The sequence below is a fragment of the Cucurbita pepo genome, chromosome 2, assembly GCF_057944985.1.
Source record: "Cucurbita pepo subsp. pepo isolate OVF chromosome 2, ASM5794498v1, whole genome shotgun sequence".
Lineage (NCBI taxonomy): Eukaryota > Viridiplantae > Streptophyta > Magnoliopsida > Cucurbitales > Cucurbitaceae > Cucurbita > Cucurbita pepo.
This window is the reverse complement of record NC_141799.1, coordinates 11,672,939-11,690,781: the sequence shown is the minus strand read 5'-3', so window position 1 is coordinate 11,690,781 and position 17,843 is coordinate 11,672,939. Positions and strand designations below refer to the sequence as shown.

General features: G+C 35.7%; 2 protein-coding genes across 4 annotated transcripts; one reads left to right on the top strand and one right to left on the bottom strand.

The window, feature by feature from the left end:
- The first annotated feature begins 405 nt into the window (after positions 1–405).
- Positions 406–11,976, top strand: LOC111788577 (zinc ion binding/nucleic acid binding/hydrolase). The gene is made up of 15 exons (XM_023668954.2): positions 406–683; positions 792–963; positions 2,479–2,969; positions 4,845–4,949; positions 5,844–6,102; positions 6,185–6,247; positions 6,943–7,017; positions 7,104–7,219; positions 8,392–8,462; positions 8,560–8,647; positions 8,744–8,884; positions 8,959–9,167; positions 10,330–10,603; positions 10,728–10,961; positions 11,366–11,976. Exons 1-15 carry the CDS (start codon positions 591–593, stop codon positions 11,810–11,812), a joined length of 2,838 nt encoding a protein of 945 aa, XP_023524722.2. The 5' UTR covers positions 406–590; the 3' UTR covers positions 11,813–11,976.
- Positions 11,977–12,954: 978 nt separating this feature from the next.
- On the bottom strand, positions 12,955–17,310 carry LOC111789268 (2-isopropylmalate synthase). 3 transcript variants are annotated; one of them, XM_087121281.1, is made up of 6 exons: positions 17,112–17,310; positions 16,374–16,957; positions 14,564–15,763; positions 14,384–14,454; positions 13,232–13,852; positions 12,955–13,151 (listed from the first exon to the last, which is right to left on the bottom strand). In XM_087121281.1, the coding sequence occupies exons 2-5, from the start codon at positions 16,935–16,937 to the stop codon at positions 13,504–13,506; spliced, it is 2,184 nt and encodes a 727-aa protein (XP_086977407.1). In that variant the 5' UTR covers positions 16,938–16,957; positions 17,112–17,310; the 3' UTR covers positions 12,955–13,151; positions 13,232–13,503. The 3 variants fall into 3 exon arrangements, with proteins under 3 accessions (XP_086977407.1, XP_023525754.2, XP_086977406.1); XM_023669986.2 differs by having other exon boundaries at positions 17,129–17,310; XM_087121280.1 differs by having other exon boundaries at positions 17,145–17,310.
- Positions 17,311–17,843: the final 533 nt, after the last annotated feature.

Below are 17,843 nucleotides of genomic sequence, written 5' to 3'. Positions count from 1 at the left end.
GTTTTAAGATTAGCTCGCAAAAAGAAAATTGTAGCTAAATCTTAATAAGACAACTAACAAAGATCATGCCACAATAATGGCAAATTAGATATACAATAATTTGCAATATTTTTGTAATCACATAGCAAGTCTAATCCAATTGAACTCTTGAGCTCACGGTCATCGAGTTCTAAGAGGAGGATGAAAGGAGGAATTTTTTTTAGTGGTTTAATATACATAATTCATGTATCAAACTTAATCGAGGCCAAACTTGCATTCTTTAAATTTATTAACATTTTGAAAGATTGTAGCAACAATTTCACTAAATAATTTTTTAAAATTTTAAAATTCACTAAATAATCTATATATATTTTAATAAAAATTTACAAAAATTAAGAGTAATAATATTAAAAATTCCTACAGGGTGTTCATCCCAGTGGTCGCGCGAATTTTACACCATTTCCCGCTCCCTCCTACTTCTTATGGGTTCTTGAGTGTGATATGAACTCGATCATTGCAGGAGGGGACATCTCTTCGGAGATTCGCAATTTGGGACGAACATTTAACGCACTGAAGAAGCAGGGTTAATCCTATTCTTACCATAATCAATTATGTTAAGAGGAAGAGAAAGCTTGGTCCGATTGGTAGGGAAACGGAGACGCTTCCTTCCTAATCGTCTTTCTCTCCTCTCCTCTCCAGTCGAGGTAGGAATTTATTGCTCCCTTGTGCTTCTGATCGCATTTTGAATTCTTTCTTCAGTCTTGTCTTATACCTTTTTTTTTTTTTTTTTTTTTTTTTTTTGAATTTTATAGAACACTTTAAATCTCTGCTCTGATGAAGATTGCAAGCCCCTTCCTGTTGTGAGAACTCCGGATGCTCATAAAGATGGGGACACGGAAACCAGTAGCTCTGGGAAATATGTTACTTGCCCAGTTTGCAGCAGCAGAGTAAATGGGGAAGACTCCATTATCAACTCCCATCTGGGTATTCTTCTTATCTTAACTCTTTTCCAGTAACATTTTTCATTATTCAATGATGTAATATAACCCTTGTAAACCCATGGCTGAGCGAATAAGGAAGGAAGGAGGCAATTGCGCCTCTCAGCTCATCTTAGATTTAAAAAAGTTTTATAGAATTGAATGATTATATATATAGAATTCCTAAGTTTTCAGAATTTAAATATTCTGTAGAATTGAAAGATTATAAAATTTAGAATTTAACGCTTTCTTCTTTCAAGTATAGAATTGAAAAATTCTATATATTATGTATATAGAATGTCTGCACGTTGAATTTACCCTCTCTATGAAAATTTATCGTTCTGATGTGCTCGATACATCTAATGAAGTATAGCTTTCTATTAGGTTCTATTCTTTTCTGGGGTACGTGTGTCATTAAATACTACATGAGGCAGTACTGCGTTGAAACTTTCAAATTTCTGCGAATCAGTAAGCTGAAAGAAACTAACTTTTGTCATAACGATCAGATTATAGTTTTCAAACATTTATTTCTAATAAAGAAGGTAATTTTCAATATTTGAGCAAAACCACTGTTGCAGTTATATAAAATTCAATCTTAAGTATCTTGTTGGTGCTGCAAGTAAAGTTTGCACCTTTTATTCGTGAGTTTTTATGAGTATCTGATAATTTAGTTTTTAAACCTTATAGTTAAATGGGACCGCTATACGAAGGGAAATGAGTGTTGAGGATTATTGAGAGAGGAGTCCCACGTCGGCTAATTAAGGGATTGATCATGGGTTTATAAGTAAGAAATACATCTCCATTGGTTGAGGCCTTTTGTGGGAACTAAAAGCAAAGCCATGAGAGCTTATGCTCAAAGTGGACAATATCCTACCATTGTGAAGGTTTGAGATTCCTAACATGGTATCAAAGCCATGCTCTTAACTTAGCTAACTCAATAGAATCCTCAAATGTTAAACAAAAAAGTTATGAGCCTCGAAGGTGTAGTCAAAAGTGACTCAAATGTCGAACAAAAGGTGCACTTTGTTTGAGGGCTCTAGAGAAGGAGTCGAGCCTCGATCATGAGGAGGCTGTTCGAGGGCTCCGTAGGCCTCAGAGGAGGTTCTATGGTGTACTTTGTTCGAGGGGAGAATTTTTTAGGACTATTGGGAGAGGAGTCCCACATCGGCTAATTAAGGGGTTGATCATGAGTTTATAAGTAAGGAATCATCTCCATTGGTATGAGGCCTTTTGGGGAAACCAACAGTAAAGCCATGAGAATTTATCCTCAAAGTGGACAATATCATACCATTGTGGAGGTATGTGATTCCTACCGTGAGTGGTCCAAGATATTATCAATTATGAACCAGAGGCATTATTGAGACTTGAAACCTTGTACCAACTGTTTCTGGAACCTTCGTTACATTCTACATGAGCGATTGAAGCTTAAGACATCTAAACAACAATTAACTGCTACTACTGCTATGTTTGTTTAATTATTTATCTTTTGCTTGTTATACTGACTAGAGTCTTTGGTTTCCAGATGCATGCTTATCTAGGGGAACGAAGCGGAAATTGACACAGAGCTCTCTTCTTCAATTAAACTTCTATTCCCGACCAAAAGTTCAACATCATTCTCATGTGCTGAAATTTGAGAAAAATGAGTCTTCTGTGAGTCCCGAAGATGGTCCTGTGGACATTGTCCATAGATTGCCTAAAGATGCATCTTATAATGAAAATGACAAAATTAAATGCGGTTCGTTAGAAGAATGTGCAATGCAGCCACAAAGGGACTGTTTACTGGATACCTTAAATAATAGTGAAAGAACTAATGGTGCTACAGAAATTTATTCTCCCATGAATAAAGGAGCTACATCTGGGATGGTTACTACCACCAAGGATGATTTATCTGGGATGATTCTTGAAACTTTTATTGTTGGTCGTAAGTTCAGTGATGAAAATGAGTTAAATCTTGGGGCAAGCATCTCTCTTGAAAGAGATCCCACCAATGTAAAGGATCCCAATGCCATCAAGGTTCATTTCTTCTGCCATTTCCCTTCTTAAATTGATGCTGCAAATATATAACCTCATTTACTTGCCTAATTGAAAATTTCTGGAGATTGGCTACTTAAATATAGGAGCGTTGCCTTTTCTTTTTTTTTTTTTTTTTCTTTACATGCAAGCTTATAATGGCATTGACTACTGTAAATGCATCCTAATATAACCAAAATGTTCTCGTACTATAACACACTTGGACAAGGAAACAATGAACTACCGAACATTGAGAACTCTTGGCAGGAAAATTTGGAAATTTACATCCGGAACATAAATTCAGCAGGGAAGCCAAAAAAAAAAAAAAAAAAAAAAAAAAAAAACAAAAAACGAAACTGAAACTCCAGATTTGGGAAATTACTGAGTTTCAATATCCCCCACCTTTGGTATGTAGATATCATCCATTCTAACTGTGAGAATGTAACCGTTGTCATAGTGAACTTTTGGTCATTATATTGGATAATCTTCCCCTGTTCGAACATAAGGTATTGCAACTGTAACCTCAACAAATATAGATTATGACATTATCATGAACAAACCGTGGGTATGAGAACATGTCAAGATGACATATGATTGACTGACAGCTTGCTAAGTTCAGAGTCGTACCAAGGAAGTGTTTATCCCACAAGTCAAATTATTCTTCCTTACTTTTTATGCACTTAAATTTTGGAAAATGTAATATAGGGTGGATGAGATTAACTCTTCGCTGTCATGGATCTGGGGCCTAAGCTTCTTGTAGTATGTAATGTGTCATGATGTGAGCAAGCGATATGGACAAGTCGTTTTCTGATGGCAGTTGGAACTATTTGGCAGTTAATAAGTGTATCAGTGTTGCAGTTTCTTCTACCTACCGGAGGGTTTGTACAGGGTGTAGCTCTGAGTGACTACGAGCTATGAAGCCCATGTAAAGTAGTATGGCTATCAAATATCTCAAATAACCTTTGTTTTTAATTTGAGTTGTTTCAATGCAGACTAATTTCGTGGTAGCTATTAGGTCCATCATTATGCTAGGTCAATATTTCTTCCTCCTATCCTCGTTAATATTTTCACATTTGCAAGGATTAGGAGCTCGGGACATTTCCTGCTTCTTGATTACTTATGCCCTGTCAATAGTCCTCTGATAAAAAACAAGGATACTGTCTTCTAAACCCTCTTAGGCTGGAGAATGTCCAAGTCCAACTAAAGTCTAAGTATAAGTATATTTCTTGATAGAGAGAATTTCCATAGGAGTCTTACAGATATACCCTTGGCTGATTTCTGGCTCCATGTACTTCACTGGCCACCCAGTCCCCCAATTAGCATGCAAATTTTAGCAGGCTTAATGTACATGAAGCCCGGCTCTGTTCACGAAAACTTCTCAGGTTAGGCCAACTACAAGAAGGTCGCTTCTCAGCTTATGAGTCATTCTTTAAATGGAGGATTCTCATTGCTACAGCTGGAGGGCCTGCAATACTAGCATACTCTGCTTCCTACAATTCCAACTGCTTTGGTTGAAAAAGAATGTAGAAGATTGACTACTTGAATATAGACTTATCCGTAATAATTAAAGCAAATAAACTGACTGTTAACAGGTCTAGGAGAACCATTGAACCTGTTCAACACTTGTAATGAAACCTTAAAACTAGAAATACTAAAACACACTTGGATAAGGAAAGACACAATAATCATGCAACTCCTACTGTCAAGAGGAAGTCATCTGTAAAGCTGTACCATGTGAATTAATCCGAAAGAAAAACTTAAAGCACCAGAAAACAAAGAAGATTTTTACTCCTAACAGCTACTAGGAACTCGGTTATTAACAACACACCTTCTACGTTTTCTTTATTCATTAAAATAATTGCTGTCCTTTTGATATAGGTTATTTCTGAAGATTCTGGATATTGCAAGATGCTTGGATTTCTCCCACGTGAGTTAGCTAAGTTTTTGTCTCCCCTAATTGGGAAGTATTGCCTAAGCTTTAAGGTACTTCTTGGCCTACTTGACACTTGACAATTCTCATGCATGCAAATTTGTGGCATATGTTTTCAAATCAGTTTCCAGTATAATACTCTAATATGCGGAGGACAAAATATTCAAATAAAGGAGAAAACAGGTAGCGAATACATTGAACATTTCTTTGTTGAAATACAAGTAGGAAGTATTAAATAAGTTACCTCATTATTCTTAAACCAATACTTTTTTCTTTCACGATCTGGTAATGAGGGAGAATGCAATTAATACCAGCCTTTGTTGGTAACTTTGAGAATTAAATTCTATTAGGAATATGATGTTTGCCCTGTTCCCTTGCCTTAGAGGTGTTGACATTAATTGCGAAGTTAAATAAAACAACTCATTAACAGAAATATTACTACTATAATTTTCTGTGTTTCTTTGTTCCCTATGTGGGTTTGGCCTTTGTTTTTCTGTGACATTTTCCTAGATTCTTATTTATCTGAGTGGAAGCTAGTTTTGTCATAAAAGTCATTCTGCTTTTTCAAAAAGTAACTGAGAACTTTATCATTCCAATGACAAAACAATTAATTATACCCCTCTGGCTAGCTTGGTAGGACGTCTTTTGGCTATCAAGATGCCAACAATTATATATTTTGACTCACTTTTCCCTCTCCCTAAATGGAGGTTTGGGAAGTGGTGATGTTTAATGCCTCTTTGTGTTTGTCTATCACTAAACTAAGCCTTTATGTAATTATGATCTTGATTTTGTCAAATTTCCATTTACGTTAGGGTTTGTCTTTTTTCGTATGTCTTTATATTCTTTCATTTCTCTCAATGAAATTTTGATTTCTTACCTAAAAAGACTTGCATCATAAGCTTCTGCCGGGAAGAGGGGAAAATGAGTTTTGACCTTGATTCTTTCAGGGATTTGTGACAACTGCTCCCAGAAGTTCTGTTGACGTTGTTCCCATAGAGGTCATGTGTGACAACATCAATTTACTTGATGAGAAAAATTGTGATGTTGAGTTCAAAAATTTATGGACAAGCATTCAGCAAGCAATTGATTCAATGAAGAATTTCACCTCTAATGCATTGAAATATCAGAAGAACTTTTCTCTTTTGATACAAGAAGTTTTACAGGGTTACTCCCATTTGTTGTCCGATGAAGAAAATCGTTTTCTAGGTATCTTTTCGAAGTTATTTATCATCAGTTATCCAGTTTCTTGCAAGTTTTTCGAGTCTTTTATGGATTCCGCCTTGGGCAGATGTATTCAATTCACTATCAGATGATAGTCAGAGGCTCTTTATCCGGCTTTATATGCGTAAAGGTTTGGCTTCCTTCTAGTTTTCTTTGTATTATACCATCATTTGCAATTTGCGTGTGATTCAGTGTAGTACACAAAGAGGACCATACTGGCTAAATTTTGAGAAGGCTATGATGCATAACAAGAATTTTTACAGGTAAATAGAGCGACTATGGGTTGGTCTTGTGGCCATTATAGTCGATGAAAATAATAAAAGGGTTTAGAGGAAATAGCTTCAAACTATGGTGGCCATCAACCTAAAATTTAATTACCCTACAAGTTTTTTTTACAATCAAATGTAGTATGGTCAAATGTTTTCTCCGTCATATTTATGGAAGTGTGCGGACGTTGCAACTCTAAATATTAAGTTGTTAACCTTGTGATTCAGGCATGATAAAGTTAACATGTCAGGGAGTAGCTAGGATTAAATTAGTCTTCTTCATAGATGAGGATTTTCGTTCTTCTAAGCTTTCGGGAACAACATTCCATCAGTAGCATAATGGCACAGATACAATTATAAAACAGGATTGCTGCTCTCTTTTTCTTTTGGTTATTGACTGTTAATTCACAAAAAAGATATGGATAAGCTATTGTTTTCTTGTTCTATTGGCATGGTTTTCTCTGTGCAAGGGCCTTCAATACACCATCATACTTGTGTTTCCATCTTAACTTTTACTTATCTATTCAGTTTGTCTTCATGTTGTTATTTTGTTTTATAGGACCATGGTTTCGGATGTCTTCTACATCATATAAAGAAGTATTGGATTCTAAACAGGCAGTCAAAGAGCTCTCAGGTAAATTTTTTCACCGATATACACAATCATTCTTGTAAGTCTTGAAGTTGAGTTTTGGATCTGTCGCCTTCCCCCACCACCTTCAGAAGCAGGTTATCTATGTTGCTTTGATACAAATGATGCTGATAACACTGACATGATCCAGATTTTGAATCTTTTCACTGTCTCTGAGCTCCGTGAAGTCATGTCCATGCTTAAGAAGGTTTGCTATGATTAGTGTCCTTTTCTCTATAACTCATTAGTGGGTACATACATCCTAGTCATTTGAAGAGTCGAATGGCACCGTAAGTTCTTATGTGCATGCTTAAGAAGGTTTGCTACTATTAGTGTTCCTTTTTCTATAACTCGTTTGTGGATACATCCAAATCATTTGAAGAGTTGAATGGCACCGTAAATTCAAAATGTTGTTTAGCTGTCTACGTAGGCCATTTGAACATGTCCACAAGGGGAAACTAAAACCAAAGGTGTAAGATCTTCAGACTTCATTACAGCAACAATATTGTTACTTTGTATATTATCAATTGCTTTTTCCATCATATGAATATATGTTTTTCTTTATATTATGAATTAAATGTGCGTATAAATTTATGTTAAAGTTGGCTTTCCAGTGATCCAAAAATCCACCTCATCGAAGTGATCATCTATAAAATTTGAGTTATCAGATCCTTATTTTTTCCAAGAAAAAAAGGAAACAAGAACATTGATTGGTCATTGAAAGGTTGCAAAAAAAGAATAATAAAATCTCCCTTCAAATAACAACAAAGCACCCCGACAAAGAGAAAAACCATTGAAGAATAACTTGAAAACATGCTAATCTTAGAACTATTTCCACACTAAAAATCGAACCTTTTCGACGAAAAACACTCAACCACTCAATACTACAAGTTCCTCCCAGCCAACACCACGATTACTTAAAAAGAATTGAAAAATCTCTCCTAAAAGCTCAAGTCCTCCAAACCCTTCAAGAAGAAGCCTGAAAATTTTGAAGGACTCTATAAAGGTTAGAGAATGGTCATGAGTATTTACAAGAAGAAGCTTGAATTCCGAAGCAGCAAACTCAAACATTCTTATACTACTCCAATAAGAAGCCTGTCTTCATCCAAAGCCCAAAAACTCTAAAAACAGTAACGGAGTCAACTTCGAGTTCCCCGGTAAACCAAGAAGATAATAAAATGAAATTTATTTCCACCAGTAAGAAGTTTCAAATCAAACCATTGAAGGTGATTGAACAAATAGCAAGTTGGATCACTTAAGTCTGAAATGGGTAACTGTTGAATTCAGGCATGCTCAGGCCTACCATCAATTCACTTTCTAGAATTTTGTACTTTTGCATGTTTGTCTGATGTTTCTCCCATACTTCTGTTGAGGCCTCAGAATTGCAGTAGCAGCATGAGAAAGGATGATCTTGTTGCCTCTCTTTTGCCCCCCTACAAAGATGGACTGTGGTACATGCCTTTTGTATGTGTGTGTGTGTGTGTATCAAAGGCATCAACTATGCTGTATTATTAGGATCTGAAATTTTCTTTCCCATCATTTCTGTAGTCTACCACTTCCAGATCTAATTTTGGGCTCAATTGGCATCTGCGTTAGGATATCCTCTAAAGCGGAATTGCTTATCTGGCGTGCTGAGGTAGCTGTTTTCAATTTTTCATCTTTGACATAACTTTCATCAGATTTTATTTGACCTGTTCGTTAACGCAGAATGTCAATGTTGTTGCTTGTGCAGAGGCTTTTCTTCCTCAATGGAGAGCAGGATTTGTCAGCCTTTCTGCTTGTTGATATGGGAATAGTCAAGTATCCAACTTACAGCTGCATAATTTCAGACCAGATTTTCTTGGATCAAAATGATTTGCTTGCTTATGAAGAGGTCTAATTTGTTCTTATGCTGATTTTTGTTTATCTTTGTGATATTTTTCTTTGTGTAATATTTACATGTTATAGGCCATTGAAGTTGCACAACTAATTGATGAAGCTCTTGACGAGAAGGACAACAAAATGGTTTTAAGATGTGTATCAGTTGCTAACTCGCGTGTGAAGCCAAATCAGTGTACTACCTCTGAATCAGTTCCATTCTTTTCATTCTTTACAGCATCATGGATCTATTCAAAAGTATTGTCTCTTGGAGTTTCCTTTCTTGAGCGTGAGAATAGGTAAATATAGATATTAATTTTCTGCTCCAACCCCATTCCATAAATACATGCACAGACATGCATATGCATGAATGTATGCATAAAACACATATATTCATGCTTTGGCCAACCATCTTGGTCTTTGTTGTGCTTGATATTTAACGTCTCCGACTACTACTACTACTACTAAAAAAAAAAAAAAAAAAAAAAAAAAAAGAAAGAAAAATGCAGAAAGGGCTGAATGAAATATCACCATTCATGACATGAATTGATTAGGTTTCCTAAATGCAGTGAGAAAGGATAGTATGAATGCTAATGGACTGTGATCGTTAACACACCTCAGAGGAGAAAAAGGAAATAGAGAAGACTTGATACATCCTTGCCTCAAAAATCCGAAATTTTGCATTTTGACATGACCCCAAAATGTAATTATAATATGAGTAAATCTGCACTTAACAAAAGATCCTTATCTGTCCTTCCTTTGTTTTGCAAGATTTTGAGATCCCCTTACCTTGGACATTCAGCAAAATTTTGGGCTTTCAAGATTTAGAAATAATCATATTGTATCTCTTACCTTTTCTTCTTTATTCTACTTGAACATTTGTATTTATATAAAATCAATATGTTTGTATGGTTTTTTTTTTCCTACTTGTATTTTTTAATACTATTTCTTATTACACTTATTAGTGGAAAGTAGAATTCTGCCCTTTCTCTCCAACCCTGAGCAAACTAAACCGTAATTGGCACTGCATTCTATTTTATTTGACTGCCTTACCCATCCTTGCGACCCCAGCTTTTATCCCTGGATTTTCCACTTTTTGCTCCTAACTGAAAACTGATCAGTAATAAGAGCAGTCAGTTTTTTTTTTTCTTTTCGAGTTGACAAGCATTTAGAATTAGCTTCACTTCTTGTAGTTTGATGGTCAGGACGCTATTCTATTTAGTAAATTAAATGTTTTGTATTTTCGAAGTAATTTGTGGTGTCCAGTAACCTTTTTTTAATTGCCAATTTGATAAAAGCATGTAGAAAAGGGTTTTTTGAATGATTGTCAAAAACTAGTCTAAGCATATTTTTCTTGCATAATTTTGAGAAAAATATGTTCGTTGGAAATTACTCTGTTAAATTAAAGCATGCATGTAACTTCTTCATCAAGACTAAAAAGGAACTTGTATTTCTGAGTAGGTACAATGATGCAGTGCTACTACTTAAGCGATTGCTAAGTTGTAACACTCCTGATGGAAGAAGAGGATATTGGACCTTGAGGTTGTCAATTGATTTGGAGCATTTGGGCTATCCCAACGAGAGCCTGTCAGTAGCTGAAAATGGATTGTTAGATCCATGGGTTCGAGCTGGTTCAAGAATGGCATTGCAAAGGCGCATCCTTCGCTTAGGAAAACCACCACGTCGGTGGAAAACCCCTAGTTTTGCTGAGTCTATAAAGCGGAAAATCACCGAGGTATCTAATTATACATGGCTGCTGTTATTCTGAGGTTTGACATGCATGTTGGATGCTTATATCAAAGTTATTGGTATTGGTAAATGTCAGTGAATAATTGTAGCCTTACATTGCAAACAAGTAGGTACACGTTCAAGGGCGACCATTGAACCGTGAAACAGGTATGAAGAGCAGGTTTTATGGAGAAAGTGGGGATCAATGTTCAGTTGAGCAGCTTGCACTCGAGTATTATAATGGGGAGGGAGGTGGATGGCTAGGTGTTCATTCAGAAAGTGGCATTTGGTTAACCATTTTTGGGCTTCTCATGTGGGATGTCATATTTTCCGATGTCCCAAATGTTTTTCGTACAAAATTTCAGGTATGTTTTAGTAAAGAAAGCCAATTTTTCATTCTCTGATCTATATTTTCTCTTGGGGTACATAGTTTGCAATGCACACCGTAGTGTGAGCTGGTCAGTTATATTTATTTAGTGGGCCGTATGTTCATGTGCTCTCATGGAAGTCAATTAAGCTCGTGTCAGAATCACATGTACTTTCAATGTGATTATAACGTGCCATGCTGAAACTATGTAGGATAAATGGTCTGGTTATGAAAATGGAGACATCACACATGGAAAAAAAAAAAAAAAGTGTATTCATCGTTATGTTCGTATGAGGACACGTATTTTACTGTTACTGTTGTTAACTTATAAGGTTTTATAAGTTTTAAGATTTGTCTTTTCAGTTTAGAGGATCTTTAACATTAGAAATCTGTCATTTGCAGACTGCTCCCCTGGATTTTGGAACAGATAGCTTTTATTTATTGAGACAGAACAGTATAGAGTCCCAACTACTGAAAATTCAAAATGGCATGGGCGAAGAGATCCTCATTACGTCGTGGGAATCACACAAGGGAACAGCCTGTAGCGGAGTTAACTGGGACCGACACTCACTAGCCGAGCTTCGGGCAGCTGTGACATGCATTGGTGGCCCTTGTATGGCTTCACTCTGTCGGCATCTTGCGCAAGATTATCGAAGTTGGTCGAGTGGAATGCCAGATTTGTTGCTATGGCGCTTTAACAGTGAATACAGTGGTGAAGCTAAACTTGTTGAAGTAAAGGGTCCCAGAGACAGACTGTCTGAACAGCAGAGGGCATGGCTTTTGCTTCTAATGGATTGTGGCTTCATTACAGAGATCTGCAAAATCACCCCCATGCCTAAATCAGCTTAAAAGCTCGATAGTAACTTAAGCAGAAAAATCAAACCTCTCTTCAAAGTTCTAACCAATACTACTTAAGAAACAAATTTGATTGGTGTATGAAAATTATGTCCCATATAGAGAGGGAAAAGTTCCAGTGTAGGAATAAATGGTTTGAGGTCTCATCTTGTTGCTTACATGAAGAACGCCAAAAAGGGAATGTGCCTTATAAATTGGAACTGCATGACATAAAACTAAACACTTTTGAAACCAGCTTCAAAACAAAACAAAAGTAGACTTGGATCTAGGTAGGATTTATAACTGGTCCACACCACTGTCTTGGTCACGCTACATCTCATTTATCTAAAAATAAAATCAAAATAACACTGATCAACAACAATTGATTTACTCGGTGAATATCTAACTTGTTATTAACAAGTTATATTAGTTATCTCTTCGGTATATTTAAGTTTTCTAATTAATAGTCCATCTAGATGTTATGGTCTAGATCGGGTTCTTAGTCCAACCATTCATTATTTCATAAGCTTCGATCACCAATCCTAGTATTGGCTTGAGTTCTCTACTCGAGCCACTGCTACCAGTGACAAACGTCCTTCCACAAGTGTAAGTTTTCTAGTACCCAACAGAACTTTGGGTTCTTCTAGTACCCAACAGAACTTTGGGTTCTTAGGTATTCGATGCAAGTTTCAGGGTGTTCTAATTATCATTTACCTATTTGTTCTATTTTACTTATTATAAATCTTGAACTTACAAATTATCATTTACTTATTTGTTCTATTTATACTTGTTATAAATCTTGAACTTGTGTGTAAGCTTCACTCTTGGTCAAATACAGCCTATCTACTAGACACTTTAGCGGCCTAAAGTTGTACTCGCACTCAATCAGTGAGTTAAGGGGTCCATTAAGTTCGATTAATGTAAAAATTAACAATCGAACAATTTTGCCAAAATTCACAAATTTTAACCCCAAAAAAAAAAAAAAAACACTTTCAATTGTCTACCGTTTGTTCATAAACACTTTATGTAATGAATCTTTAAAAGAAAACTGTTAAAGAAGGTGAAAATTGCTAACATTCTTTTTAGTTTAAGGTTAAGATTTCAACGAAAACAAAAATTTAAGGTAAAAATTGAGCAAAAATTTATACAAGTTGACAAGTTTAGAAGGAAAATCAATAAAATAATGAGAAATATACATATGAAGAGAACATAAGGACAGCATATGGATCAAGAGTAAACCCCAGAAGAAGAAGAAAACTATTTGACAAGCCCTTTCCAATGGCCGACAATCATCAGGAGACTGTAGAGTTACAGAAGAATTTAGAATGTAGAGACGCCCACCAAGAACTCTATTCTGTAAGAGAGATCATAAAATAATCAAAACCAAGAAACTGTATCGCCAGAAAATTCCAAGCATTAATAATAATACCATACCTTCAAAGAGCCAATCCTTTATCCTCCGAGGAAGATCAAAGAGCAATGGAGAAACAAGTGCAATATCTTCCACACCTCCCTCAAGCACAATCTACAACCAGATGAATTCTTTATCAAAGACCCTGGTCTGAGGCCCAAATTCCAGGATTGATTAAAGTGTCTCCCAACGCTCAGAGATGGAAGCACCTTTTTACTGATTATGGAACATCGTGCAGTTTGGCAAATTGAGTTTTTGTCAAGAAAACTATACCCAGAAAGCTATGTACAGAGAATCAGCTATTTTTTGTTTTCATACATTTCCAAATCCTTTTCTTTTTCTTCCATCTTAATACGGCCAATTTCTGTGATTTCCATTTTCGATATCTTTGTCTATTCTTCATCCACTGCATATAATTTTTCCCACGTTTGCACTCCACAAAGTCTGTTATATCATCATAAGATGAAGAGCCTTTGGGGTCTGCTAGCAAACACTTGAGAAATATCTCCCCGCTGCAAGTTTCTTCCGCTTCCTCTATGCCAATATCACACTCCTTTCCACAAGTATTATGGATGGGAGCAGTTTCCATGGATTGTCCCAAATCATCATGCATTCTTCGATGGCAGCTTTTGAGAGAATCCGTTCTGCAAGATGAAGGTTAAATAAATTTATCCGTTCAAAAAGTCTCCTAATGGTAAAATGTGGTCAAAGCACTCCATTCCAGCCAGATCTTAATGTCTTAGTAATGTCATAAAAATGACCAATTTCCCAACTGAACTACACATGCAGCAAACAGTGCTGCATAAAGAAGAGCTAATGATAAATAATACAACTCAAAGAATCAACAAAGCTAATGATATAGAAGAGAACAATTTAATCTAATCAGCTGAAGAATTTGGGTTTACAAAAATTTTTCTCATTGTCGTGCTTGAGCAATACCAAGAAGAGAAAAGCTTGAAATATTCTTTAGGCCGTACAAACTCTCTAAAGAAGAAAAACCAACTATGAAAAATAGCAATATAAGAGATGGGGAGACAAGAACAGGTATAAAAAGAGAGCTGCATAGACTATGCATTTAAAGGCAAACAGATAAACGCATAATCCAGAAGATGAGACAGTTTCGTTTTGTCCGTATGGAATAGTTCCAAAGATATTTCAAAGAGAGGCTCTCGTACCTCATTTGAAATGTCTGAATCTTTTGAAACTCCACTGCAACTGTTTCACTAGATTTTAGGTCTATCAAACCCTGTAAGATATGTCAATAGTTAAAAGAGGTAATTCAAAGTAGTAGTGAAAGAGAAGAAAAATTAAAAAGCACAGCAAACCAAAGTCATGAAAAACAAAATAAAGTGTACCTCTTTAGCGTTCTCAGAGCCACCTAATAATGATAATGCATCTAAATCTCCCTCTTCAAAAACAAACAAATTCAATGTTGTCATAATTGCAAGTACACAGTCTTTTACTAAGAAGTCGAACCCTCTAGAAAAGCTTAATGCCAGTAGCCCGGTAAAATGGAGGAACATCCACTTGGAATTCTTATGCCTCTCTGGATGAGATTTCATCACTTTAGATATGAGATTCTGATTTGGTAAGGAAACATCAAATTCCTCAAAACAGCTAATGATACTCGAGATAAAACCATACTCTGTACTTGATGAAACATCTCGTAAGGTTTTAAGGCCACCAGAGTTTCCATGGTGCCTTAGACACCAAACAGCAGGCAACAATGATGAACTCATCAACTTCAATATAGAAGCAAGAAGAAAAATATCATAGTGACTTGCGTTCCGAGTCTTGTAAATTTTAGTGTCAACATCAACCTGAGAAGCCCCCAGAACTATACAATGTAGGATTGATAAAAAATCATCTTTATGTTGTTCATCAAAAATATGTTGGTTCTCCTCCACATATGAACTCGCTAAGGCTAGGAGCTCTGATTTTTCCCTAAAAAATAAACAAGTGTTTTCATACTTGGAAATAAGATTGTCAACCTTTTCTCTCCGAACCTGTTGAATATAAGATTCAAAAGGTTGCTGACCACTACTCCAAGGCACACTTGAGTTGGAAAAACAGCCATTGGAATTCAACGGGGCATCTTTCAGATACGAATTAGACATATGTCTATTATACATCATGATTGCCCTTTCAAATGCTACAAGGTACCGATCCATAAGCCTATGATCTGGGTTTGGGGATTTCACGAAAACACCGATGCCAACGACTTCAGAAACCAGTGAAATAAAATGAGCCTGGAACAATTTTGGTGCAGAGAGAATGACAGGATTTAGAAGTAATGATAAGGCCGTGGTCAGGCTTAATTCAGGAACTCTTAAATCCTCATACTGTGCCCAATATAGTCTATTGAGGAAATTATGAAATGCCTGCTCATCAGAAACTGACAGGATGAAATGAGCAGAAATCACCTCCAGCACTGTCCCAATTCCACCATGTACTAAGTTGTGCATAAATACCATTTTAGTAGTAGAAGATGTAGAATCCACCAGCATAAAGTATTCTCTCAATGATTCATGCATTAGAAGCTCATCCACAAATACCTATGAATCATTACTCCAAATTAAGTTGCTATGATTTATTAACAAACCCTAAATGCAAAAACTGAGGCGAGAAAAGAACACAAGCACACGAGTAGTAGTAATAATACATACATAAATAAACAAAGGCAGTGTAGTATACCAAACAGAAAAAGCGTATTGCAACAAGGTGAACATTTTATGCAAGATATTCATGAGAATTGAGTGCTAGCTGTAACTCACTCCACGAGGAATCCAAACGATATAATGTGAACGTAGAAAGATTATCAAGCTGAATGGTCGGCAAAGGCAGGCAACATCAGAGATCAGAGAGCATAAGTGGTAATTCTATTCTTGATATATTAGAAATGTGAACCAAATGATAAACATTAACAAAACATAACAGTGCTGTCCTTCATGTGACTATGTCCAGTGAGCGCAATTGTGCAAGCGAGTTCCTTACAATATGCCTACAATATTCTCATCTAATTGGTCAAGATATAAAAAAATTTAAATCATTTGAATCATGGTAATCGATAGATAATACCTCATGCAAGTGGGAAAAGGTGAAAATGCAATAAAAAGCATAGAAATAATATCAAGTCCCAAAAACAGAAGGAAATTCTGTAAGAACCTCAAGGACTGCACATATGAATGGATGGCATGGATCAGAAGGTTCTAAAATACACAAGGAAGCAACAAAATCCTCAGAGACAAAGGTAGTACAATCAGGTTCAGTGATTCTGCATTCATGTAAAAAATACTTCTCCAAGCTGATAGACTCTTTCTCCTCCTTTCCACTTGTAATCAAATACAGCAATTTCCTGAGTACTGAAAGAAGAACACCGACCTTTTCCAGTACAACATTTTGTTCGAAAGCAACCAGAGTCAAGATAACCAAACAACTTCTCAAAAGCAACATAAACTCTTTAATGGAGTTCCACAAATCATTATCTTTACGAGCATGTTCAGGAGAAATGCTGAAAGAAATAGTTCTCAAGTCATAGAAAACTCGCTTAAATCTCCGATCAAGTTCTTTGAACAAAAAATCTGCCAGATCACATAAATCCCGGAAACTTTTACAGCTTCCAGACTGACCAATTTCTTTGTTCAACTCAACCAATGCGGCTTCATTTCTAGACAAACCCAACGGTTCAGTTAAAGACCACTGAAGCAGGAGGCAGTACAAACGTTTCATGCTGGTGGGAGTTATAAACCCTGACGACAACAAAATGTAAGAATAAGATGAGAGCAATCATTGGTTTCATAGATTAATTCTCCAATAAACTCAAAATTCACCAAACTGCAGCAGCCAGAAAACAGAGACAACCGAAAGTACTAAACAAAATGGAAATGCAAACATGAAAACTACCAGGATTTGGAATATACTTGTGAAATTGCGTACATAATAGGGGAGGAAACTGGTAGTTCGCACAAAGAAAAACCTAAAATGGGCAGCAGGGAGTTTCCAGTGTAAGAAAATGCGTAAAGATTCAAACCCAGGGCGTCGGTGTGTGGCGTTCGCAACCTTAAGTGGAGAGCACAACAGCGGGAAGACGAAGAACAATGAATCAGTTTTTTTTTTCTTTTATATATATATATATATATATTATTATTATTATTATTATTATTATTAATAATAATTTATTTATTATAAAATAGTTGAACTTGGGTCTAAGTTTCAATTAGGAGATTGAGTTGGATTTTAGGTTGGATTGGTTTTCCAATTGAATCCAATAAGATTCATAGCTCAACACAAACATTTTATTATTATTTTTTAATTATTTTTAAAAAAATCATATTTATCTGTCCTACATGTTATAATAATATTTAAAATTCATAAACCTCAAATATCAAATATCTAAAAATCTAAGTTCTTCCGATATAAAAATTTAAATAACAAGAAACATAAGGATGAAGAAAAAAATTGTAGACCCTTCTTCTTTGAACACATAAAAACCAATACTAACTTAAGGTCTAAGAATTTAAGTACAACTATTCTATGCATTTGTTATAGGCTTTAATTGCGATTTCGTTGTCAATCTGTACATAGGTGCCTAGTAGTCTACGATTTTAGTATTTTAAAAAATACAAAGTAAGTGAT

What these genes read in the sequence shown, in the direction of transcription:
- LOC111789268 (XM_087121281.1), bottom strand. Translation starts at nt 16,937, where the DNA reads ATGAAACGTTTGTACTGCCTCCTGCTTCAGTGGTCTTTAACTGAACCG. An exon ending in TCATATGTGCAGTCCTTGAG is followed by an intron (nt 15,764 to 16,373) that starts GTTCTTACAGAA and finishes AATGATTCATAG; the next exon opens with GTATTTGTGGATGAGCTTCT. An exon ending in GCTCTGAGAACGCTAAAGAG is followed by an intron (nt 14,455 to 14,563) that starts GTACACTTTATT and finishes CATATCTTACAG; the next exon opens with GGTTTGATAGACCTAAAATC.
- LOC111788577 (XM_023668954.2), top strand. Translation starts at nt 591, where the DNA reads ATGTTAAGAGGAAGAGAAAGCTTGGTCCGATTGGTAGGGAAACGGAGA. An exon ending in CCGGCTTTATATGCGTAAAG is followed by an intron (nt 6,248 to 6,942) that starts GTTTGGCTTCCT and finishes TTTGTTTTATAG; the next exon opens with GACCATGGTTTCGGATGTCT. An exon ending in GGCAGTCAAAGAGCTCTCAG is followed by an intron (nt 7,018 to 7,103) that starts GTAAATTTTTTC and finishes CACCACCTTCAG; the next exon opens with AAGCAGGTTATCTATGTTGC.